At 45.1% G+C, this 26583-nt stretch overlaps 1 protein-coding gene across 1 annotated transcript in view; it reads left to right on the top strand.

The window, feature by feature from the left end:
- Window positions 1–5384: 5384 nt before the first annotated feature.
- LOC113029559 (melanoma receptor tyrosine-protein kinase-like) overlaps window positions 5385–26583 on the top strand; it is a 41072-nt gene continuing 19873 nt past the window's right edge. Inside the window, exons 1-2 of the mRNA XM_026180470.2 lie at window positions 5385–5602; window positions 26534–26583. The exon at window positions 26534–26583 is cut by the window's right edge and continues 102 nt beyond it. Coding sequence (XP_026036255.2) covers window positions 5521–5602; window positions 26534–26583 — 132 coding nt within the window. The 5' untranslated portion in view covers window positions 5385–5520. The remainder of the gene's footprint in view (window positions 5603–26533) is intronic.

The raw sequence follows: 26583 nt of genomic DNA, 5'->3' as shown, positions 1-26583 counted from the left end.
TAGCTTCAGTTAGCCCTGAAGTCCCCATCCGGTGCAACAGGTGTAGAGGTGCGCACAGGTGTTTAATTCGAGTGCCACTGCAGTCAGCTGTTGAGTGCACCAACCAAACGTCATCGATCAGGTTTGCCCTGCTCAACACTCGCTCAATCACAAACAAATCGTTTATTTTAAACAATCTTTTTATGAAGGAATCTCTCAACTTCATGTGTTTAACTGACACGTGGCAACAAAACATGGATTATATACATCTGAAGGAAATTTGTCCGACTGGCTGCTCCGTCATCAGAACTGATTCTGATACTTGGTCCTCTTTTACTCCTGTTACATTACGAGACATCAGAGTCCTGCTTTGTCATATAAAACAGACTTCAAGCCCCCTTGATGTCCTTCCCTCGTCACTTTTCACTAGTGTGTTTGATTCCATTGGCCCCTGTGTTGTGGAAATGATAAATATTTCTCTTCATACTGGCTCAGTTTCCAGCTTCTTTAAACAAGCTGTTGTTGAGCCAATATTAAAGAAACCTCAGCTGGATCCATCTCTTCCTAACAGTTATAGGCCAATATCCAAATTGCCTTTCATAGCGAAGATTTTAGAAAAAGTAGTAGTAGAACAACGTAACTATTTCCTGGATAAAAATGCTGTTATGGACACTTTCCAGTCTGGTTTTCGTACATTGCATTCCACTGAAACGGCCTTACTTAGAGTATCCAGTGACATCTTGATGGCAGCAGACTCTGGAGAGGACACAGTGCTGGTCCTGCTGGATCTCAGCTCTGCTTTTGACACTGTAGATCACAGCATCATAATAAACAGACAAGAACTTGTTCAGGATTACTGGTGTTGTTTAAAAATGGTTTGTCATATTTGTCTGAGAGATCTTTTACTGTTTGCATGAATCATGTGATGTCAGAATCAACAGTTTTACCGTGTGGGGTACCTCAGGGATCTGTCCTGGGTCCAATTCTCTTTCTACTTTATGTATTCCCCCTAGGCCAAATTATTAAGCGCTATAAAAATATCTCCTATCATCTTTATGCTGATGACATTCAACTGTACCGTTCCTTCAGGATTTCTGAGTTTTATAAATTGTCTCATTTAAGTCATTGCCTGACAGAAATCAACTAATGGTTGAATGACAATTTCCTCCAACTAAACTCTGATAAGACAGAAACTCTAATTATTGCTCCACCGTATCAGCTTCTTAAACCCTTCTGTAAAATCGAGCCTCAGAAACCTCGGTGCCATGTTTGACAGCTCGATGTCACTCGAGCAGCTGGTCCGAAACTGTTTTTATCATCTAAGGAATATTTCAAAACTCAGACTAATGGTGTCAAAGCCTGAACTGGAGATGATTATTCAAGCTTTTATTTCCTCCCATTTAGACTACTGTAACTTTTTACTTCTTTTAACAAATCAGCCTTAAATCGTCTTCAGACGGTGCAGAATGCTGCAGCACGACTCTTAACAGGCTCCAAGAGAAGATCTCATATCACTTCAGTCTTGGCCTCCCTTCACTGGTTTCCTGTAAGTTTTAGGTTTCATTTTAAAATTTTAGTTCTAACCTTTAGGGCCCTACATGGTCAAGCTCCCCAATATTTGTATATATATTGTTTTATATTTCCATTTCTTGTATTGTAAAGCACTTTGTGGGTTTTTTTTATCTGTGAAAAGTGCTATATAAATACATTTTACTTACTTCTCCTAGTTTGGGTTAATGTTTTGCTTTGCATCAGTTGTCTTGCCTTTTGTTTGAACCTTGTTTATCATCCTTATTAAATGGATCACTTTTTGTTATCTCAAATTATGTTCCATGTTCCATTTTGTCTGCACTTGGGTCCATACGTCCCACAGTCGGCTACTCAGCCACACTGTGACACCACATCTGGGTAGATTCTGCCTGGCAGCTTGCCGTCAGCTTTTATTAGACGCAAAAGAGCATGAAAATCCATTAAAGTGTTGATTTTTCTGCAGATGCTTTGTTGGCAAAAAGTGAGCGACCACGTTTTAGGCAAACAGAAAAATCCACACGAAGCAGAGACGAGTTATTAATTATGAATCCAGCAAATGTTGCACTGTGAGCGAAGTCACTGACCCCGTTGGCATGAACGCACATGTTAAACAGCACTGGTCTTAAATCAGGTCACAGAGTGACACAACTTCACAGCCTGCTTTCATTTCATGAAGTGATTAGAAAGAAAAACAACTGTACAGAAAATATGACAGTTTTTAATGTAGAAATCTATCGTGTCAGTAATCCTCCAGAGGAGACCGTCTACAGAAATGACTTTTCATGTCTCAGGTGAATCTGGCACATGTCTGAAAATGAACTTACAGTCACTCGTGCTAGTTTCAGGTGATCGGTGTTCTGAAAAACACTCTACCTGTCAAGCTGTCCTAGTTGTTACTGTGCATGCGCACAACTCAAAACGCCCATGTTTTCAGTGTTAATAGTACACGTCTATTATTGGATCCTACCTCGATCTCGTACGTGTGAAAAAGGGTTAGTATTACGTTTTACTAACATGTGTTTTGTTTTTTTGTGCAAAAATACTCCAACTTGGAGTCTCAATTGAAGTCGTATTTCTAGTCTCGATTTAGTACTTCTAAACTTCTATAAACTGGCATACGGTGTAAACCATATCCTACCTAAATAAATACAAGCAGGGAGCATGTTTTGACAGCTGATTTGGCCATCAGAACGTCCATCGTACGATGGAGGCATAAACCATGTAAGGTGGTATATTCTGATAAGGTAGCACGGATTGATAGACATGAATATAAATTTCACTACAGTAGGATGTTTTGACAAAGTAGGACGTTTCGTCAGAACACCGGCAATGTGACTAAATATGGTGCCACCATCTTTACACCACAAAGCCCAATCATTTCTGGAAATCCAACTCAAACAACACCGAGCTCAACATTTAGAACAACTTATGAACTATGTAATGAACGGTTTTCATCAACCTCGACAAACTTAACTTCCCAAATTCTACAGGAAGAAGGCTGAAGTTTGAAGTGGCCTCTACAGTGTTTAACTCCTTCATCTATCAGTAAACAGCATTTTCATGAAACTGCAGAGTCCAGAATTTTGTTGTTCAGGTCTAAAAGTGTGAAAAGCAGCAGTGTGAACATAAATAATGTAAATGCACATGAATGTTGTCAAGTGTGAGTCCACAGAGCTGCACACTCTAAGCTCTGAAGGAATTTAAGATTACAGCTGAGGGACAAGTTTCGGTTGTTTGCTGACCAAACCCAACAATACATTTCTCATCATTAAGCTTAAGATGAAAACACTCAGAATCTCCTCTGTGTCACATGTTTATCCTTTAAGCCTCTGGGTGATGGAAACAAGCAGAGAACGGAGAGAACAGCAGAAACATGCAGTGAAATATCCGTCCATGAACCCAAATGGGAAGTGCTGCTCAGAACATGTACACCTGTGTGACTCAGCTATTGGCTTTTTTTTGTTTTTCTCATGTATTTCAGCGCTGATGATGGGTTGGTGACAGTTACACCCCAAAATTTTGTAGAAGTGCTTTGTGCTGAATGTGAATCATATTAAAATATTTCATGTGACTGTGAATTAGTGAAGAGGGATGGATGGATGAATTGGAGTGCTAGTTAATAAGCACTTAAAAGCATAGAAGACAGTGAATGAGGCATGTTGTATGGAGCGCTTTGAGTACTCCCGGAGTAGAAAAGCACTAAGAATCAGTCCATTTGCCGTGGATGGATGGTACTCTGTGCTTTTTTTCTTAGTGTCTGATTAAAAACTGTGTGCGCTCCACACTCGGTGCAGGTGTTTGTTGTTTCTTCATCGTTTCAGGCTGATCATGTGATGTTATCTGGATCTGTGTCATCGCTGTGTCATCTGTGATCTGTGTCATCCAGCAGCACGCATGAGCGCTCTTTTGTTTTCAGTTTGTTTGTGTCTGCATGTCATGTTTTTTTCCTCTGCAAAGGGAGCAGCAGGTCTGACGGGTCTGATTTTAACAATCATTGTGTCTAAATCCCTGCGCTGGAATCAATGGAAAGTTTAATGTAAAGGTCAAAAAAGCATCACGTGTTGATGGACCGCATCCCTGGTGGTGCAAACCCCACAAAAACAATTCAAGTCAGAAATAATTATCAATGCATCCATTCTTCCTGTTCATCCAGTTCAGGGTCACAGGAGCTGGAGCCTGTTCCGGCTGGGTAAGGGCCCACTGTGGGCCGGTCAGCAGGCAATCACAGTGCTAACCAGTGAGAGTGACAGACATTTGCACTCAAGTCCAGCTGAGAAGGCTGGAGAGAGCCACATGGGCACAGGACAACACGGAAACTCAGCCAGGGTTCGAACCAGGAACCTGCAGCCTGTGAGGCCACAGTGCTGAGTGACCCACCTGACTCAAACTGCATTTATTCCATGTTCTCTGAAGAAATGCTTCATAATTCAACATGAGTCTAAAGTTACCAGATTTTAGTTTTACCCAAACTGTCAGATGCAGAGAGGATCATGAAACCAGCTCATCTGTGGTTCACTTTCACTCACCTGTTCGTCTCAAACATCCACACGCCACGCTGCTCGTGGCCACCAGGGGGACCCAAAGAGGAAAGAAAAATACACTTTCTTTATTGTGAGTCTAAATCAGACTCACAATGAGAACTGTTTGAGTTTCGGGTCCCTCCTGTTTGTGTGTTTGCAAAATATTGTGAAGATGTTTGGAGATGTTCGTACACCTGCGGGATAAAACAGGCAAAACACAGAAGCAGAAAAACTCAACGAGCGTTTTAGAAATAAGAAGTCAGAGCTCAGTTACCGGAGCACCTGCCAGAAAACAAGGAAACAAAAGTATTTTAGACATTTAGAAAAAGAATTCATTACAGCTAAAAGTTGTATTTTTGTGTAAGACGCAAATAACAAACTGAAAAGATGTTTTTACTAATCTGAGAAACAAATGAACCAGGAACAAAATTCAACAGTGAAACTGATTTTCTGTTCAGGATTAAAGTAAATCAGTGAGATTCGGAGTTTTAATAACAATGATATCAAAATGTTTGAATAAAGAACACGATGTGAGTCAGTGTCAGAGTCACGGACGACACCGGGCTGCGACCCCTCTGTCACTCTTTTTTTTCTTCACAGTGTTCAGTCATTAGTGGATAAAGCCCACAGTGCGTGTTGTTCCACATTTCCACAATTTCCCGTTCATAAAGTGAGAAGTTGGTGTCTTATTATCTTCGCATTTCCGCTGATCTTACTTCAGTTTTACAGCTTAATGAAAGTCGATCCTTTGTGTTCCTGTGCGCACGGACACGCGGGTTTGGGTGTCATGTCAATAAAGCTAAATGGATTTGAAAAGGAGGTGTGGGTGGAGGTGGAGGAGGTGTGGACTTCCCCGCTCCGAGCTCGGAGCCGTCATTCAGCTGCAGGACGCTCTGGAGATCAGTCTCTGCTGTACCTGCTGCTCATGGAGGAGTCCGTCCACGCACTTCACGCACACTCCGAGTACCAGAGTTAGGATCGAACCGCGGACATGAAGCTTCTCTGCGGAGGAGGAGCGGCGCTGCTGCTGCTGCTGCTCGGCCGCTGCTGCTGCACCACTCCCGACAGGAGAGGTAGGAACCGGGGACGTTGCTCCGGGGTGGGTTAAAAAGTTGGTGTGTCCCCGCTGAGGGCACCGCTGCGGCTCAGCCGCTCCGCGGGCGTCGGGATCACACATGTGACCTGGGGTCTCAGAGCTCGTGTAAAAGTACAGAAACTGGAGCAAAGTGGTTTCAGAGTCAGAGTGAGACAGCCTGCAGAAATGATCATTACAACTGATTCAGGATCAGAAGGTCCGGGGCAGTATTCCACAGAGGAAAACACGCGTGTTCGAACATCAGAGTCACGACTCAGATCTATACGCGGTCTTAAATGTTAAACCTTTAAAGTTACTGTACATGCTGAGGAAGTGACCTTTTCCTCCGTGATATCAAATGAATGTAACATCAGAGTGATTCCGCCGATCGGATCCCTCACAGGAGGAAGTACGAGCCTCTAAATTGGAGTTAACTGGAATTAACAGGTCAGACTGCTCTGCGGGTTCAGACACAGCCGAGGAGGCTCCGCTTCTCCCCAGGAGGTGCTTCCGCCACTCACAGGAGGCCCGCGGGCAGATTACATCTCACAGAGGGGTCGGAGGGATGTGACCCGGGAGAGGGAGGGAGGAGGACGGATACAGAAATGAAAGAAGTGTGAGAGGAATGTTTGCACCGGAATCAAATTAAAAGCAGAGCGAATAAACACAGTTAAAAACAGATGCATGAAGAAGCTCGAACAGACACAAATCAGGTGTGCCTTTAAAGGTGACCGTGTGCGGACAGCAGGTCACTCTGCTGTCCACTCAGCTCCGCGGGTGAGCGTGGAGGACTGATCGCAGGTTTAACACACCTGTAATAAACAGTAAAAAGTGAATGTCAGAGGCGGTGTGTCTGAGCCAGAGATGGAGCCATGCGTGGAGAAAGTTTGTGGAAGCTCGCGGCTGAAGAAGTTTAAACTCACACACACTGACGCTCATCGCCAATTAAACCTTCATTTCCTCTCGTGTTTGCTTTGCATCTGAGCCAAAGCTCGCGTCTCCCCCACAGAGAACATGCGTCTCCCAAACAGCACAGGGACATCAGAGTGCAGTTCATCTGTAATACTCCTAATAATGAGACACGTGACATGTGAGAGGCTGACGTGTTTTAAATGATAATCAGGCTTTACAGTTTTTTACAGACGCTAGGACACATGTCTCAATACTTAGGTCACGTTTGCAAAACTCCTCACACAGTGAGCACAACAGAAGTCTATGTGGGCTAAACTGAGGACCAGTTATCATTGTTTTGGCACAAAATGCATTCAATGACTACATCTCTCAAATTTCATGAATTATTTTCTCACTCAGACACAACAACTGCCAAAAATCTTTGTAGGTACAGGACATTTTGCATGTGCTTACATACTGTTTTCAAAACTGTTAAACTTATGGCCAAAACAATAACACAATGCAAAACTGAATAAGACAGCAAAATTCAACATCAATATTTTATTGAAACATATTTCCAATCTAAAGATGCAGTTTAACCAGCCACAGCTGATTCTCATTGTAGATGAACATCTACACAGGTGTTACTCCTTCAATTGTTCAACTCCTTCAATTCTGGCAGCCAGAAGATTCTTTCCTAGGTGTGTTGCCCTGGATGACATAAGATGTGATGTGGATGAGAACCTGTGGCCAAATGGAGGAGACCGAGTAGATTAGCATTACTATTGTATGTGTATCAGTGGATGGTGTGTATACAAATTCTTGTATTTTGGGATTACTTAGTGCAGAAAAATAAAAATACATAAACAAATATTAACGAATTCTGCATGATGTCTGATTCATTCCAGTAACATATATTGAAATTATAAACAGAGATGTGTCCTTGTTTTACACAAGAAAACACTGTGTAACATGTTGTTAGTGTTTTTTAGGTCATTGTTTTGTGGGTGACAAAGTGTGTTTGTCGGCTGTCAACCTTTGCTAGTGTTCTGGAAGAATGAGTTTATTTGAGACCTGAATGAAGTGTTTTGGTAGTTGTAGTGCATTTTGAATGTGAAATGAACTGCTTTGCCAAGCTGAAGGTCAGTTAGGAGGATTGTGTGAAGAGTTTTGCAAAAGTGACCTAAGTATTGAGACATGTGTCCTAGCGTCTGTAAAAAACTGTAAGTGAAAGGTGGAAAATGTTGCAGCGTGAGGATCTCAGCTCCACAGCTGCATTTGTGTAATGCCTGCGTTTCTGTTTGGATTTGGAGCAGTGATCAGTGCGATTAGTCTGTCTGCATGACTCACAATGCATACAAGCATCAGGCTGAATGAAAGTTTGCAGAAAGGTGGAGCAAAGAAGAAGCCCATGTGACTTTCATTAAGACTGTCAGACAAAGCATTGACTCTGGTGGAGGGCACTCGCTCTGCTCTCTGCTGTGGGTCTAACAGGCTCCTCTGGTCACATTTGGGACTTTCATTCACATATAGCTAATGTTTGCTGCTCATCTGCAAGCTGCTTTGCAGCCCACCTCCACCCAGCTCCTTCTTTTGTTACTGATGCCTGCTCTGCTCTGTGATGGTGTTCTCCTACGCCGAGTCGTAACTGTCGGTGGTCTTTACCGAAATCAGTGATTGCGTCACACGCTCGGCCACAACAATAGGGGCGGAGCTTTTATCAACCATTGTGTGATTATTGTTGTTGTAATTTGAGTGAAACACCCGAGGTTCACAGCAACACAAACACGTTATTCTGCACAGACACAAACGTACACAACAGCAGATCATAAAGAGAACATTACAGTCCATATAGACGTAAACTCCACCACAGTTCCATCCCTGATGCTCTCAGCTCCTTATGTAATGTGCATTCTCCTCGTATTGTAGTACTTTGAGTACATGTTGTAGTTTTCTCCTTCTTTTCTCGCTCATTGATCTCCATCAGAAACCTGCAGGAGCTCGTTTCTCTGACTGATCGGTGATTGATGGCTTCGGCCTGCGTCCATGCTGTGAGGCTTAAACTGTCTCTGCTCCTCCCACATTCTCCATGAGACAGACGTCCCACAGGGAACGATAACCTCATCAGAGAGGAGGACGAGAATGAGTTCACATCCTGGGTGGAGTGGGTCAGTGTGGGGTCTGATTAGATGAGTGTGGGGATGCTCAGAGCAGAGAGCTCCGGGCTCATGGTGGTTTAGTTCTTATTACTGACCCATAAACACACGAGTCTGTATATCTTGGTTGTGAGAAGTTGTGACGTGTGCAGGACGAGTCCACAGTGTCTCAGTGAGCAGACAAGCTGCTGTGAGGTGTGACGTACGGCAGCAGGTGGTTAGAGAACAGGATGTGACTGAGGTCCTTCAGCATCCTTTGGGCTCTGTGCAGACCTGTAGCACTGAGTGTGTGTGTGAAATAGTGAATGCAGGTTGTACAGCCTGGAAAAGCACTGTGGGTTTACCACATCCCACACCACATGTGCTGTGGGAACTACCGAGGCGATAATGTAACTTAATCGAAGAGAAGAAATCCCCACTCACAGCTCAGAGTGGAAAGAGCACACGAGGCTCAGCATCATAAATAACATGCAAGTTAGATTTTAGAGAAGACACAGCCGATCTTCTTCCTCTTTCTGCTCCTTTCAGAAGTCATCCGCCTCCATCTCCTCCTGCCCCAGCCCTCTTGCCACACCAGCCTCTGCATGTCCTCCTGCACTGCATCCATGAACGTGCTGGACGTTCACTTTTAAACCCAGTTTGGAAAAACATGTCGCGAGGTCTTGGGCACAGATCCCAGAGATAAGGCAGGATGTGATGTCAGTTATTAGTTTATTAACAAGAGGAGGAAACCCTCAGCAGGAAGGGGAGGGGCTTCACATTAGAAATAAATACATTTTAAAAATACGACGTTTCTTTGAACGCATCATAAACTACAGCAGCAGGCAGGATGTAAACAGGAAGGAGCGTTAGAAAAAACTTCATCCAGGATTAAATGCAGCCTGTAAAACCTATCGATCATTGTCATTGATCCCACAGTGCCACAGTTCCCATCAGCCCCGGTGTTTCCTCGGGAAGCTTAACCTGCGCCTCAGAAAGAACAGGAAATGACACGGCTGATAAATGAATGTTGTATTTTTGAGAATTTCTCAGGTTAACCTTTTATTTTGACAGTTTCTGGTTGGATTGCAGGGCATTATGGGAGATTTCAGTGTATGTCAGACCATTCAGGCTGCTCTGCTGAGATTAGAGTTTTGTGTGTGTGTGTGTGTGTGTGTGTGTGTGTGTGTGTGTGTGTGTGTGTGTGTGTGTGTGTGTGTGTGTGTGTGTGTGTAATAAGTGAAAACAGCTGACTGTGTTCCATCTTTGTTTCAAACACAATTTGATTAGCAGGAGGATTTGAGTGAGTCTGAGTGTATTTGTGTGACTGTCATTGTTGAGAATGGGCCGTTGTTTCACTGCAGAGTGCCTGCAGGCCAAGACTGAGGGTTAAATTCTCTCATGTCATTAAACCAAAGATGGCGACCAAACAAGTCAACCCAGTCTCATGGCAGTTGGTGAGATAATCACGACCTTGTCTTGTTTTACCAGAAAACAATTTGTATTTTGATTCACGCTCCGCAACATTATTTGGTGTCTCTGAACACAACAGTTCATCAGTGCAGCCTCACATGTGCTCGTTAAACAGCAAAAAGCTGTGTGTGTGTTTCAGACACACACTGTGTGTTTCAGAGTTTGTATTCACTTTAAATATAAAAGCAGGTACAAATGTGTCGCTTTGTCATGACGATGTGCTAGTTGGGTTGAGAAAAATGGCTGCCATGTCTTTTTTCCATCTTTGTTTTCCTGGTTGCCATGGTGACGCTCTCTTTACTAGAAACACACCTCAGGAAATTTGTCCTGTGAAATGCAGCGCTGACATATTCATGACCTCAAGCACGAAAAGAAAAGAAAGATTGTATGTGATTATTTCATGGACTGTATCGCCACAAACCAGCGAAGAAGTAATCTGTTACATATTACAAGTTACTTCCCTTAAAAGTAATGGTGTAGATGACTTAATTACTTGCCAGAGAAAGTAACTGGCTGCATTAATTTCATGTTACTGTGTAAATGAGCTGATTGCACTGTCACATAATTACCAGTTAACAAACTAAAGTCTCACACTGACCCAGTCTCTGTCCCAAACACACACACACACACACACACACACACACACACACACACACACACACACACACACACACACACACACACACACACACACACCAACGTCCTCTCAGTTTTTAAGTTTGAACACAAAAACAATCAGATTTCTACACTGAGCTGTTCGGAGACTTTAAGCGTGTCTCTCTGATGACACCAGCTGCTCTGATTGGCTGCACTCTCTGCTGATTGTGTGTGCTGGGAGAGAGCAGCTGCTCGCTTTCTGTGTTTCTGATCCAGCTTCAGCTGCAGTAAATCATCAAACACTGATTGTTGTGGCTGCACAGAGCATCTGTGTGTGTGTGTGTGTGTGTGAGAGTTCCCATTGAGTTTGACTTTTTGGAAAGACCTTGGCTGTGTGTGTAAGTGAAACTCGACTCCAATAATAAAGAAGACGTTGGAGCCTGGCGGTAACCATGGTAATGCTGTTAACATACCCAGCCGAGCTGCACTGACTAAAAAAAGTACGACAACAATCGGCCCGACTGAAAAACACCCCAAAAACTGAGCCGAGGTCAGCGGTGTAACTCCCAAAGCTCTCCGAGTCCTGCCTCGATTCAAGAGTTTTGATTGGCTGCTGGTTTAGGAGGGGCCGGACACGCTGAGCTTTTCCTCATGAATCAAAGCGAACCACACACTGATGATTGAGCTTTTGTGTGCGTGTGTGAGGACGTCTGATGTGATGGTAGCTGAACGTGCCAGCATCGTGTCAGAGCGGCGATGCTCTCCGCCCGCACATCCTTCTTCTTCTCCTCCAGATCATGGTCACTGGTGTCTATCCCAGCTGGCGTGGGGTAAGAGGCGGGGTACACGTTGGACAGGCTTCCAGCCTATCACAGGGCCACACACAGACACACAACCGTCCACACTCACATCACGTGTTTGGACTGTGGGAGGAAGCCAGAGTATAGACAGGCCTGCGTACTGAGAGGCGATGATGCTAACCACCACACCACCACCCTAATGCTGTGCAGTCAGTTAAATTACTTTAAGTTACTGTAACGACTCCACACTGTCATCACTGAACCCCAACAATCACTGACTCCCTGTGAGCAGCGACAGCAGGAAGAAGCCACCAGCACAACGAGGTGAAGGTGAACTTTAGTACACGTGTCACACTGATGCAGGTGTGTGTGTGTGTGTGTGTGTGTGTGTGTGTGTGTGTGTGTGTGTGTGTGTAGATGAACGTGATGATGCTTTGTTTTGGGTTTAAGATAAGATAAGATAAGATAGAACTTTATTAATCCCTCGGGTGGGTTCCTCTGGGAAATTCGATTTCCAAAAAAGCACAGCACCGACAGAAGTTACAGAGTTATACACACACACATATATATAAATACAGAGGCAATATAAATAAAATATACGAAGGGGATAAATAGAATAAATAGGAATAAAAATAAAAATACAAGTGAATTGCACATTTCAAGTATTGAGTCTATTGCACCGTTGACTATTTACAAAAGTATTGCACAAAAGGTATTGCACAGTGAGGTGAAGAGGCACTACAGCTTAGTTGTTCCCCCCTCCTTTGTCCTCCTGTTTCTGCGTCTTTGTGGTCGTTTCCACCACATGTAAACACTCAGGTGTTTCCACAGGTGTGTAAACCTGTGTTTAGGTGGTTGAGTGAGTCGCAGCTGTTTTTGGCTTGTGTCAGTTTCACTGAGGTATTCACACAGATATCAGCTGTCACGCTGAAATGTCATTTTCACCAGCGCTGAGTCACCGATGGGACTCGCTCCAGACTGCTGGGAGCTGCAGGTGGGAACGAGAACTTGAATCTAACTGCGTTGGCGAGTTAAGTCCTTGTTGCTGTTGTAATGACTGAGAGACGCTGTGTGTGGTAGGTTTCCCAGCGGCGGCGGCTAACGCCCGTCAAGAGCAGCCTGTGGGATTTTCAGAGCAGGAATGTGAAAAATGTCAATAATGGAGCTGAGAAAGTGCTCGCCGGATTATACAGGCCACTCGTGTACCTGCGTGCCCGCACGCCATCACACAAACCCCACTCGGTGCTTTAGAGGCTTTTCTTACGACCTGCTGTCTCTGTTGGTCGGGCTCTGAAGGTTGGAGCTCACACGCAGCCCTCATCGGGCTTCACACCTGCAGCCTGCAGGTATCTGCATGGAAGATAAACAGTTGATGATTGTCACAAACTGCATGTAATGACACGGCAGCAGGAACGAGCCTCCCCTCAAAGGTCTCTGGACTCCACCTTAGAGACTGGGTGAGGGGCTCAGAGGAGAGCCGCTGCTCTTCTACACTGAGACAGGTACCTGACTCACCTGGAGGCTCCTAGTTGAGATGTATGTCCTCCTGGAAGGAGCTGCAGGGCAGACTCAGGATATTGGGAGAGTTTCAGTGTCTCAGCTGGCTCAGAAATGCGTCTTTGTCCCCGTGGCTGGAGGAGGAGGTGACTGAGACGTTGCTGGTTGAGGGTGAGGTGACCACATGGATGCTAACTGGTCTGAAGCATCCCTCAGTGAAATCATTTAGAACGGTTTCCTGACATGCAGTCAGGTCCATGAGGTTTTGTACAGTGACACAGTTTAGGACGTCCCTCAGCATCCGAGTCTGTTTGGAGCCTGTATTGACCCTTTCAGGAAAGTTGGATGGGATTAAATCCAGATCCTTCTCGTGGCTCAGGGAACAACGAGTATAGCGGCAACCTTCGGTCCTTCTTTGCAGAACGTAAAGTTTCTGACTCGTGCTCTTGTTAAGTCGCTTGGATGCCTTCCGGTAGCAAAAAACGAGGCGAAGGAAAAAAGGGGCAAAACATTTATTTTCCATACAAATCGAAAGGTACAAAACAAATGCCTCTGGTGGGAGCTCCGTTTATATTCCCTTTATGTTATAACAAAAATAACATTAAAACGGCGACGGTCAGAAAACTGTTGCTCCACGTCCTGCTTGCTTACTTAACCTTTTTTACCCACACCCCTCCGCATGTGGGCCAAATACACACCCCCTTTACGACATCCACCAACACTTTACAACAACAACAGACTAACAAAGCAGGATTAATTTATGGAGCACAGCCTATTACATTATAACAATAAATAACAATAAAATGATCAAGATCATAATAGAAACTTAAAGATCATGACAAATACTTAAATATGGCATGATGTAACTGAGTAAAATATCGGCCTGGACTTGGCTCCAACAACGAGGGAGCAGGTCTCACCTGTCCAGCTGGTTCTGAGCCTGTGAAAGTGTGAGAGTCTGCACAGCTGTGCAGTGTTTTTATTAAACCCCTTGAGTTAAAGCTGACAGTCAGCACTTCAGTCACATTTTGATTGACTGATTTAAAACCCACTGTGGTGCATTCACTCAAAAAAATCTGTTGTTGGATGAACACAATTTAATCACGGCACCTTTTCCCACAAGATTTAACCGAGTACAAAAACCCATTTTTGACCATGTCAGACCAACACATTTGGCATTTGGTGGTTAAATGTAATCGGATTACGTTGGATCAACGTAGTATGCTTATATTGACTTAAAGTGATTTATTTAAGTATGTAGAGTGAAATCTGTTTTAATTGATTCTACACAAGTTAAAAACTTCAGGAGAACTCAATGAAATCTTGTTGTTTGAAGAATTACTTTGCTAATCAAGGCGATTACTGCTAGTCGTGCTTAATGAACCAATGTGGGGGTTGATGATTTCATAGAGACAAACAACCATTTGCACTCATGGGTAGTTTAGAATTACCAACTAACCGAACTCTAATTACACACTGCAAACTGGCCAGATTGTGGATTTGAACCCAGGCCCTTCTTGCTGTGAGGCACCAGCACTGACCATCACACCACCAAGCTGTCACTCCAGGCTTAAAACTAGGAAAGCTGTGATTTCAAGGCTTGATGCAGACTTCTCTGTACGTTTTTGTCCTTGACAGGTTAAACCACAATAAATAGCGAGAGCATACGCGTGGTGTGGGTGTAGCTGTCTGCCTCTTAAAACTCCAGTGATTTTCCTGCAGTTTGACATCTAATGTGATCTTGTGAATTGCGTGAGTCCAGCAAATAACCGCTCTTACTAGATTGTATCAGGTCATCTCAACAAGAACAAATTAAGTTGCTGAAGTTCATGCAGATGCTACATGATTTAATTACGTTCACCATAGAAATTATTTAGTTCAAAGTTTGAATCTTGTACATGTAACAACCACCCAATTTCTTTTTTTGAGTGTGGATTCAGTTCAGCTTTATTTATGCAGCATAACAACAACAGTCGCCTCAGGGTGCTTTATGTTGTAAGGTGGACCCTACAACAATACAACAGAGGAAACCCCAGCACTTGTATGAGCAAGCGCTTTGGCGACAGTGGGAAGGAAAAACTCCCTTTTAACAGGAAGAAACCTCCGGCAGAACCAGGCTCAGGGAGGGGCGGGGCCATCTGCTGCGACGGGGACGGAAGACAGGACAAAGACATGACATGGAGCTGATGATTGTTGGTGTCGCTGACTGAAAGTAAATGTTTTTCAGTCAAATATCATCAGATTTAACTGATTAATTCTTTGAAACAACTGATGGTCTTTGCAGAGTTCGCTCGCTTAGAGCTTCCTGTCAGGCTGCAGGGCCGCACAGCCTGCGCCTATCAGAGGCTTTTTAGGTGAAACTCTCAGGTTACTCTGTGCCAACCCAAGAGAGAGGTTATCTGTGTGGCTGGGAGCAGCGTACCAAAGGTCGGAGCACATGCTGCCTGTCAGAGAGGCAAAACTCGTTGGGCCCTTCTGGAATTTTCCTGAAACAGAGTCAGAGTGAAGCAGCTTCCATCTCGCAGACAAGCACAGTCTCGCTCTGACCTGCGAACACTGCTGCAGGCAGGACACACACCCTCACAGACACACACACGCACACACACACCCTGCAGATCTAACGATTAGTTTCTGATGTTGGTGTGTTCACGAGGTTCCACTGGTGGACAGGATTGTGTGTCTGTGCATGCAGCTGGTGCGCACACACACGTGAACAGAGGAAGAAAAGATTTGGAGGCAACAAATGAAGCAAGTCGTGCAGAAAGCTTTGACCTGCAGCCCGCGGTTCCCGGGTCTGCCTCCAGAGCTGCACACAACACAATTGCAACACTTACTTAATCCAGTTTGCACAAACTGCTGTTACACACATTCTATATGTGCTTTTGTCATGACATCATCACAGTGAGACAGCGATGGACCGGTTTGACGGATCACACTTAATGTTTCTGAAGTCACAAGTTCAGAGCCTGGAAATGATTTTATGAGGAAACAGAAAGAAGATTTTCTCAGCTGAGCTCAGACCTGCTGAGGCTGCGTTTAGCAGGACGGCCCCTCTCAGCTGGCTGAGACATTCCTGAAGACAGTGTGTGTGTGTGTGTGTGTGTGTGTGTGTGTGTGTGTGTGTGTGCGTGTGTGTGTGCGTGTGTGTGTGCGTGTGTGTGTGCGTGTGTGTGTGTGTGTGTGTGTGTGTGTGTTCCTGTTGTGGCATTTTGCAGGACATCATTATGTTTGTCTCTCTTCTCTGAGTTTCAGTCTTGTTTCCCGTAAACATGACAGGATGAAGTCTGATATGAACAAACATCTGTGCCACACACACACGCACACACACGCACACACACACACACACACGCACACACACACACACACACACACACACACACACACACGCACACACACACACTGATTGCAGGTGGTGATTGGGTAAATTGGGCGTCTCCACCCTGCGGTGTGAAGTTTGGATCTCGGTGCTGATACGAACACTTTTGCACTCTTCAGCAGACAGACTGGTAACGCCTCACCGCGCAGTTTTAAACATCACGCCGTCTTTACTTCCACTTGGACCTTTTTAAAAGGACGAGGCCACGTCACAGTTTGAATGCAAACATAAGAGTCATAAAAACAAGCAAAGGCATCACGGTGACGGCCCTCGGTGCTCGCCGGGCTGGACCCGTGCAGCTCTCGATCGATGTTCACGTGTTTCTGTGGTGGGTTTTTAAAAAGATCGATGAAAGCACTTAACAGCAGTTTAAGCTCAGACGAGGCCCGGCAGAGCGATGGGAAGCTGTCATTGATTTCTGCTGCAGGGAAGGTGACCATTGATTTCCATCTCATTCTCTTTGTTTCACCGTGAGCTTTTATTGGTTTGAGCTCTTTATTGTTGGGAGTGAATAATGATTTCCATCCTGGCAGCGCAGCCCGCTTCTGCTTAAATAAACTGTCGGATAAAAACAGAAACGTCTGTCAATCCAAAACCATCAGAACTGATGAAACAGGACGGGCTCGGGTTTCATCGTTCACTCTGAGCTTTAGGAACAGACGCTGCTGTTCAGATATCCACATGGAGCTCGTGCGCTCGTCGCTGGGTGAGGCTGGATCACTGTGAGGTGGATGATTGGTGTTAACTGCGAGTGAAACGGCTGTTTGTGTGCTGCAGGCTGCTTCCTGTGCTCAGCTCTGTAGGATCACTGAAGCAGTTCAGTGGATCAGGAGAGCGACAGTCAAACGACTTATTGTAAGCAAATATGAAAAAACAGTGATGTGAAGCAGCTGTGACGCATGTTTCTAATATTTCTCCATCACAGAAACCTGAACATGCTTCAGTGACACCACCGTGAGTAACACAGCAAACATGCGACGAGTTTGGGAGTTTGAAGACGTGAAGGAACGATTTACTAAGAACAACAACGACAGGATCGCATCCACGAACATATCTGTAGAATTCTACATCTCTTTATTTATCTGTGTGTGTGCGCGTGTGTGCGTGTGTGTGTGTGCGTGCGTGTGTGTGTGTCTGTGTGCGTGCGCGTGTGTGCGCGCGTGCGCGCGTGTCTGTGTGTGAGTGTGTGCGCGTGCGCGCGCGCGTGTCTGTGTGTGAGTGTGTGCGTGTCTGTGTGTGAGTGTGTGCGTGTCTGTGTGCGCGCGCGCGCGCGTGTGTGTTCGTTCGTCCTGATCACAAACCCAGCTCGTCTCTCGGGTGTTTTGTGAATTCGGCTGAACTCTGTTTTCGTCTCTTTGTCTGTGTTTGTGTCTGAGAGGGAAACTGAAGGTCACAGCGAGGATGGCTCTCCATCTTCGGCTCCTCTCTTTTCCTCTCTGCTGGTCTTTGATCTTTTATGAAGACAGATTTCTGTCCTCAGTGAAGAAGCTGCCGCCTCACAGCGAGGACGCCGACCGCTCTGACTTTGTTTAACGCCGAGCGTTGTCTTTCCTGCTGGAGGGCTCAGCTGCTTCAATGAGCTGCATAAATAAAGATGCCAAGAAAAGAAAGCAGGAGAAGAGTTAGCAGAGAAGAATGGCGGGGTTCCTAGAATCAGCAGAAAACACTCACAGTTCATTGGAGGAGCGATGGACGTGAGAACAACATGAGACACATCGCTGATCCTCCCGCTGAAGCTCCACATAAACTTCATCACCGTGTTTGGATTCGTTTCACCTGAAACATTAGCAGCGAGCTCGGCTGTGAACAAAGCTCTGGCACCGAGCTCAGTGAACGGGATCGCCTTCAACGGTTCAGCGTTGTCAGATTTATAGCAACGGCTGTGTCGCCGTGTTTGTGTAGCTGAAAGTACGACACACAGCTCTGCAGGCCGATGCTGCTCAGACTGCAGGAGAACGCTGGCAGGCGGAGGTGGACCGACAGGTCTTTTCACTCTTCATTGTCTGCTGTTAATTATGACCGCTGATAACCTTCAGCAGGAAGCATTCTTATTCAGTTTAAGCCAAACCCTCAGTTGTTTGTGTTCCTTACACCATAAGCTATCAGATTATCAGATTAAGTGTATGCTCGTCACAGACTTGTTGACTTAGTTTGGGTTCAGATTTGTAACGAGTGTTCTGGCAGCTGATTGGTCGATTCAGACCGTCAACAAGAGGACAAACGGTCTCAGTGCTGAGTGACTGACCCTGATTGTGCTGAATGCTGAAGGTGGTTAGAGACGAGTCAGCAGCACTTCACTCATTACAGCTAATTCAATACTGACACACACACACGCTCGTTTTTATATCTTAATGAGGACATCTCATTGACATAATGCTGTCCCTGGCCTCCTACACTAACCCTGAGCCCTGACCTAACCCAACGGTAACCCCGACACTAACACCACATCGTGAGCCTCAAACATGCCTTCAAACCCGTGTGGACGACATCTTGTCCCCATAAGTATAGTAGCATTGCACTCTTCTGTCCTCACAAAGGTGTCTAAACATGTACACACACACACACACACACACACACACACACACACACACACACACACACACACACACTGATACGTCTCAGTGACCTCATTTCATTCCTCTGACAGAAAGTCCTGAAAAACCTTGAATGTTGCAATGAGACAGGAAAAAGCACTGCTGTGTGTGTGTGTGTGTGCGTGTGTGCGTGTGCGTGTGTGCGTGTGCGTGTGCGTGTGTGTGTGTGTGCGTGTGCGTTATCTGACTCTCCATCTTTTGTGAAACGAATAAATTCTTTGCTCGTCTCTGAGCTGTGATTGGCTGCTGCTGTGATTGTGATCTGAAAGCAGAGTGGCGGCTGACGGCAGGCAGGTGACCCACCTGTGTGCAGGTACACGGTGCTAATGAGGGCTGTGCAGATTCTCGCTGTGCAGTTATTGTCGGCAAATTCTTCCAATATCTATAGAAACATGAATAAAACAGTCATATCGGTGAAATGCGGTTTGTTGTCTCAGAGTACGGAGTAAACAGTCACGACTGGTTAAACAACATGAACCTGCCTGAGGTCTGAACTATGAAGCCTGAGTTTATCCGGCTAACGTCAGGCTTAATCCTGAGTTTTCGGTTTTGTAAAGGTTGTAACTTCTGACTGGGATAAATCACCATGGTAACCTGTTCCAGGTTAGAGATCAGCAGCTATGACATCTCGCCTACATACCAATCAATTCTTCAGCAACAGCGTCACCATTCCTGGAACCTCAGAGCTCAGTGACAGACAGAAATGCAGCAACTTTATTCCTGCTTGTGTTTTTCCTGCTGGCTGACAGCAGTTTCAAACAATCCTGTTGTTCTACAAGCACGAGTATCTTAAACCACAGCAGCTAATTTATTCCAACCTGCTGAACTCGTGTTAAATTTGAATGTGGCTTAAACCTGTGTTTGGATTCAGCTTTCATTCTTTCCTCTCAGGCCCTTGAAATAAAAGACTAAAACTGTTTACACACATTTAAGCATTCATTTAAAAAAGTGCTCAATCAGAGTCTCTCCTGTTGTAATGACAGAGCTGTGATATGAGTCACGGCTTCAAATATGATCAGTTTTATTAAAGCCTTAATTTTTTTCCAGTTTTATTCACCTCGTCACTTAAAACGTTACCTTCTTCATATTTCTTTAATATTATGGTTTAATCTTCCTTTGTAACATCAGTCGCACCGCTGAGTGTTCAGATGCCGTGAGCGTGAAGATTAAAGCCTGGATGGACGTCATGTGATCGCCTATCCTGCTCACGTATGTGAATCCAGATCACAGCGAGCTGGGTTTGTAGTAAAGACATGGACATCTGGCTGCAGATGTGCGTAGGAAAACCAGGGGGCAGTGTCAGTAACCTGCAGCACGCAGACAAAACAGCCGTCTAACGACGGTCTGATAGGACACCCTGAGACGTGTGACCCGCCCGGCGGAGCTGGAGGTGGCTGGTGTCAGACGGTGGTTATTAACGTTCTCTGTTAACCCGGGCTCCGAGCGTGCTCACATAAGAAAGGGTATTTCCAGTGTTGGCTGACTGTTCTGCACAAAATGAGTCAGAGATGTTATCAGATGAAGATGATAAAATGATGATTCAAATCTATAAAGAGCTTAAAAAGCAGTAACATTTAGAAAATATACAGTAACAGAGTCTTTAATCTGGTGACCAATCACAGAGGAGGAAACGTGTTTATTGTGTTTCCAGCAGCAGATCACAGTCAAATCATCAAATGAACGTTCAGGCAGCTTCAGTAAAGCGGCAGTCATAAAATCATCACTACTCCGAACACTGAAGTAAAACATGACCGGACCAGGTGAGGTGTTCGGCACCTGTTACCATGGTGATTTAGCAGGTAAAGGGAGAAAACTGTGGCTTGAAGCTCGACACGGCTTGCGGAGACATTCACGTCGCCGCTGACTCTGATGATGAGAACAGGCTGATAAACTCGCCTTATCTGAAATGACTCGCTCTAGCAAACCCGACCTTCCCCAACACAACCAGGCTTTTAACCACTTCCTGTCCGCTCAAACACTCTGGGAAGGTGTGACAGCGGGCGGCACTGAGCAGGCCTCGCTGCCTTTCTTTACGTCCGCGTGTTGGACTCGATCAGTGTTTGTTTCTGTTCGATGAAGAAAAGGGAAACGTGAAAGCAGGATTCTGCGATTTGCTGGCTGACGTGCGACTGAGCGTGCGTCCTGTCCATGCACACATCTGTGTTTGCCAACCTTGAAGTAAAGGTCAAACTCCCACTGATCACAAACCTGCAGCACAAAAGCAACAACATATTTTTTTCTGCGGTGTTTTCATCTGACTGTCAAAACACTTGTGCACTATTATATTCTCCACATGCTTCAGTGATATAAATCAATCGTTTAACTGACTACGCAATCATTTTTTTACGTTTCCTTTACAGACGAGAAACTTCAGCTCAGCTTTATTGATGAGAATCAGAGGTAGTTATGCAGTATGTGTGAGAAATGTAGAAATAGAGCTCCATTAAAAATGTTTCCTTTCATTATCTTCGTCATTTCATATTATAATCATTAGCCTTGTAAACTGTTAGCCTGCCACATATTGTGCTGTATTGTACATTTATTTGTAAAGATTGTTTTCAGTATATTTAATAGTACAGGTAAGCCTGCTGTACCTGAACAATCTGCATATTGTTCGTATCACATCAGTGGATTACTGATCATGAGGCTGAGATATTGTGTTGTTTTTTTAAAAAGGCTTCATATTTAAGTCAACACCATTGTTTCTATTGTGCAGCTATTTAAAAGCTTCAGTTTTTGGAAAAAACTATAAAAATGTTTCATAAATTAATGTCTGAATTACTTAAAATCCCCAAAATATGATCTATAAATCATGTTTTAAGGTTTTTTATGTCTAAAGCATCTGTGAGGCAGTCCCAGTACGAGCTGTTACACCGTGAATCAAATAAAAATGGAACCATTGTGATTTTCTAGTCACATAGAAGTTTCATATCTGTGCTGTTAGGCTAACAGTTTCCTGCTGTTCCCAGTCTTTGCGCTAATCTAGCATGAAGAAACAAGAGGTAGACGACGTGCTGACAGAGATAAATGTGGCACCCTGACCCTGACAGAACAGTTTGTCTAATCACAGCACACAGACACACACAGACACACACAGACACACAGTGCTGCTGCTTTACAGGATCAGGGGATTTAGAAACTTTCCCTCTCAGAGTAACGCTCCGTCTCTCCTCCTGCCGGCGCTGTGCTGAGTCAGCACGGAGGCAGAGGAGGAAGACGAGAGGATAAAGAGGATTTAACTGATCCAGTTTCTTCATGTCTGACTCTGATTCACGCGTGATTTATCTGAGTTGCGAGAAGGCGGCGCGACGATCGCTGACGTGCACGAACCACGGGGCGACGTGCAGCCTCCGCAGGTCTGCTTCAGCACGCACACATCGATCAATCCGCCGCTGAAAGTAATGCACTATTTGCTCCTGTGTGTCATGGCCGCAGAGATTTACCTCCTCACCTCAACGGGAAAACGTTCGAGCTCAGCTAGCGAGATTTTTGACGTTTTCACTTCCTGTGTGAAAAAATTTGAGGAAAAATATGATCTGGAAAAATCTGCTTAACCGACACAGTTGGCTCTACACATTCAGTTCAATATTATTTACCATTAATTTATTGTGAGCTAAGGACCCAACAACAACCTGCTGCAGGCTGTGGAGCCTCCGGCCTGCAGCCTGAGGCAGGAGGATCACCCTCCACAGCTCCGGTCCACCTCTCTGACTCATGGGCTGCTGCCTGGGAAAGATGTGGGCTGGAAAAAAAACAAGTTCCCGCCAAACTTAGGCAGCTGTTAGCACACCTGAGCAGCCTGCCCAGGTAACGTGTGTGAGTGGGAGCTGTGCACAGCTGGACAGTTTAATCCACCTAAATCTAAATCCTTATATTTGAGCTCTGACCTGTGATGAACTCTGGATGTCCCCACAGTGGATTCTGAGGGTCCTGAGGCCTGTGGGCGGAGCTTTAGAGGACCAGGCGTGTTTCAGCGTGTCCAGCTGATTATTCAGGAATCTGTGGAGTTTGGAGGCTGAGCAAACGCTTTGGGCTCGTGGTTGAGTTTGTTCACAGGAGCTTCCTCCTGAGTGGAGAACCCAGAGCGACTGAGACTTAGATTAGCTGTTGAGGTGGATTCAATTCAGTTTCCATCCATCATGAAGTCAGCTGATCTTCAGAAACATGAAGATGCCTGCAGAGTTTTGGTGTTAAACACACTGACAGGAGCTGAGTGCACAGCTGCTACTGGGAAACTGTGTGTTCTGAGCACTCTGTGGCTTTCCAAGAAAAATGCGCGCACACACACACACACACACACACACACACACACACACACACACACACACACACACACACATATGTACACAGAGGAGGGACTTTAACATGCAGTGTACCGTGCAGCAGTCGAGGATGACGTCCAAAAATCTGACAGCTCAGACCAGTTTCTGTACAAACAGTTCTGTGGGTGTGTGTGTGTAAGTGTGTGTGTGTGTACAGATGCATGCCATCACTATGAGATGTCATATTTTAATACCTTAACGTTCTTTATCACTTATCACGAGCTCCACATAACCTCGGCGCTGCAGCAGCGACCGCGACACGCCGCTGTCCTGGATGTTACGTTTTCCTTCACATTCACTTTATTTACACTTTTAGAAGAAATCTTTGGCTTTTGCTTCTGACAGCTGTCCTTAAACCTGCGTGCACATCAAAGACTTCATGCTCCAGTAGGTCAGCGCTCCGGTGACAGCTGCATGTCTGCACATGCATGGGAGCCCTGCAAACAGTCAGTTTAGCTGCGTTTGTCATTTTGCCAAAATATGAGCAGTTAAATTTCCAACAAACACGCCTGCAGTTCAGATAACTTCCCGACTCTATGACTATATTACACTTCCTGTTTACATCCTCTAAAGGTGCCAAATTATCAGAAGGTTTGTCTGAAGATGGACTCACAGAGACACAGGAGATGACCTCAGTGTCGGTTTCCTCTATCAAGATGAGACTTCCGAGCTTCCTCTAAAGTTAACAAAAATGTGTTTGAATCCAAAGAAATCCAAACATTCATGTTGTCTTGTTGTCGTGAATGTCATCGCGCTTTAACTGGAATGAAAACATGAAAGGAAGGAAGGGAGGCGCGAGAAAGGATGAGTTTAGTGATAAAACTGTGAAAACAGAGAAGAAATTGAGGAAAGGAGGGAAAAAAGGGAATGTTGGGAACACAGAAAAGGATGGAGTGCTGGAGGAGAGATGGGGATTAATGAGTGGGAGAGGACAGATGAGGATGAGGACATTGGGGGGGTGAGTGGGAGGAGACAACACAAGGAAAGATCGGAAGAAAGAAAAGTGGGAAAAAATTAAAATAAAAAAAGAAGAATAACCCACATAGCAGACAGGTCTGGGCTGGATCTGGTATCAAGCTGGCACTGCTGGCTGACTTCTGGCGTGTTAGGTGGTATTTCATCCAGATGTGGGCCAGGCCTGGCAAGATGGCACTGTCTATGTGATGGCATGCCATATCTGACCCGATTGTGGTTTGGTGTATGTGGTCCAGGCTCATAGAAACCAGGTCTGGCCCGGATCTGGCATCAAGCTGGCACTTCTGACTGACTGGTGTCATGGCAGGGTGTATGTCAGCCAGATGTGCGCCAGGTCTGGCAATGAGGCACTATTTATGTTCCTATTTTCCTATTTTAGTCAGAAGACCCAAATGCCATGTTGCAATACTATACTGCTATGGTAGCTAAGGTTTCAAATGCAGGTTTGACAGGTTTGTGAGTGTACACTTTATCCAAACCTAGTGAGGGTTTACTCAGGTTCACCACTCGGTGGCTGTAGCTCAGGAGGAAGAGCAGGTCACCTACTGATCTGAAGGTTAGGGGTTTGATCCCTGATTCCTTCAGTCAGCATGTCAGGAATATGAATGTAGTTAGAAAGCACTCAGTTTAGAGAAAGTGTCTGATTGGGTGAATGTGGCATGTTGTATAGAGCACTTTGAGTAATCTGGGAGAGTAGAGAAGTGCTATATAAGAATCAGTCCATTCACTCTCTGAACAGAGTTTCATCATGTTACTTTTGCACTATTATGTTCCAGTACATGTTGTTATTACATGGCTTGATTAAGGTACACATTAGGCTGACATCTGGGCCAGCACAGGTCCAGCAGTGAGTCTGCAGCTGGCCTTGTGCTGGCCCATGTGTGGGCCACCTCTGGCAAACCAGATCTGGGCCACCAAAGGGCCGTCATTCTTTGCAGTGTGTGGGCCATGTGTTAGCACATTGTGTGGGCCATACCCATTTTGCTATGTAGGGAAGAGTATAAATAGGAATAGAAGGAAAGGACTGAGGAAATGGTTGAGGAAGGAAGGAAGGATGAAAGAAAAAGTGGAAAAGAAGGATACAAAGAAAGAAAGAAGGAGTGAAGAAAGGAAGGAGAGATGGATAAATTGATAAATGAAGGAAAGAAGATAGGATAGAAGGAAACAGGCATTAGCTAACTTTATTGCATCACATGTACAGTAACAGCACATGTCTGAACTTTTCTGCGCGGCCCTGACCAATGGGTCGCTTTCCTTCAGATGAAGAGCAGCTGTGTTATCTTTGTGATGTCACAGTGGGCGAACAGCCAATCGGTGTGCAGCCAGACATGTTCAGAGGTCCTCGGTTCGCTGTTTGCTTAAAGTCTGAGGAGAGTGGAGGCAACAGGTGGAGGTGAGACAGGTCACAGCTGCTCTGCACCGTGTTCCTGTACCTGTTACTGGAGTGAAAGACCATCAGGAGCTTAGTGCTCTGAACTGCAGTGTTTAGATCAGGTGTGAGGAAAACCTGCAGGACAGGTGAGAAAGGCCCGAGGCCGTCACCATACTAGATGTTTGAACTCACTCTGTGATGTGAAGTTTAAAATCTGTCGGTACAGTCTGAGCTTCTCGTGTGACCGGGTTGCTTTTGCACTCAGATCTCCTCCACTGACTTTCAGGTGAAGTTCTGAGTGCAACCTGAGCTCTGATGTGTTAGTTTCAGCAGGAAGTGGCTGATCTTTAACCTGCCGGACTTCATTCCTCACACCGTCACAGGCTCCACAGCTGCCGCCCAACTCGTTCGATTCTCGTTTTTACGGTTCAAAGCTGCATTACACCTTCCTGCTTTGGTCCGGGGCTTCCCTGAACACATCACACAATGACCTGATGACTAAGTTTCATTACCTGTGAACTCTGAAACATCCCCTCCTGTTTGAGACACCAAAGGACTGAGTGTCTGTGGTGAAGAAACTCTAAATATAGGCGTCTAAAATTATATTTAGGACTTTTGGTTACATATTTAAAGAAAAATATCTAAATGACAGATTATTTTTGAATTTTTTAATTAGAAATCTCTAATGAGCTGATGAGCAGGTGGGCGGGGCTTCTGCACATGCGGCAGCCATGAGATCACACAGATCCAAGAGTCGAAAAAACAGAAAAAGCCAAAACAGGTCCACTTCAGAGTGGTTACTGTTCCCTTCAGGGCAAAAGACCAGGAAACTGCATCATCCAGTGGCCTTTAGAGGAACTGCAGCTGATGTTGTGCACTCCTCTCTTTCTCTCTCAGTGTGTCAGGGAATGAGCAACCACCTGTCGCTGTTGGGGACGTACGAGCAG

Source organism: Astatotilapia calliptera, chromosome 9 (genome assembly GCF_964374335.1).
Source record: "Astatotilapia calliptera chromosome 9, fAstCal68.1, whole genome shotgun sequence".
Classification (NCBI taxonomy): Eukaryota; Metazoa; Chordata; class Actinopteri; order Cichliformes; family Cichlidae; genus Astatotilapia; species Astatotilapia calliptera.
Note: the sequence above shows the minus strand (reverse complement) of the source record. Positions and strands in the feature narration are given on the sequence as shown.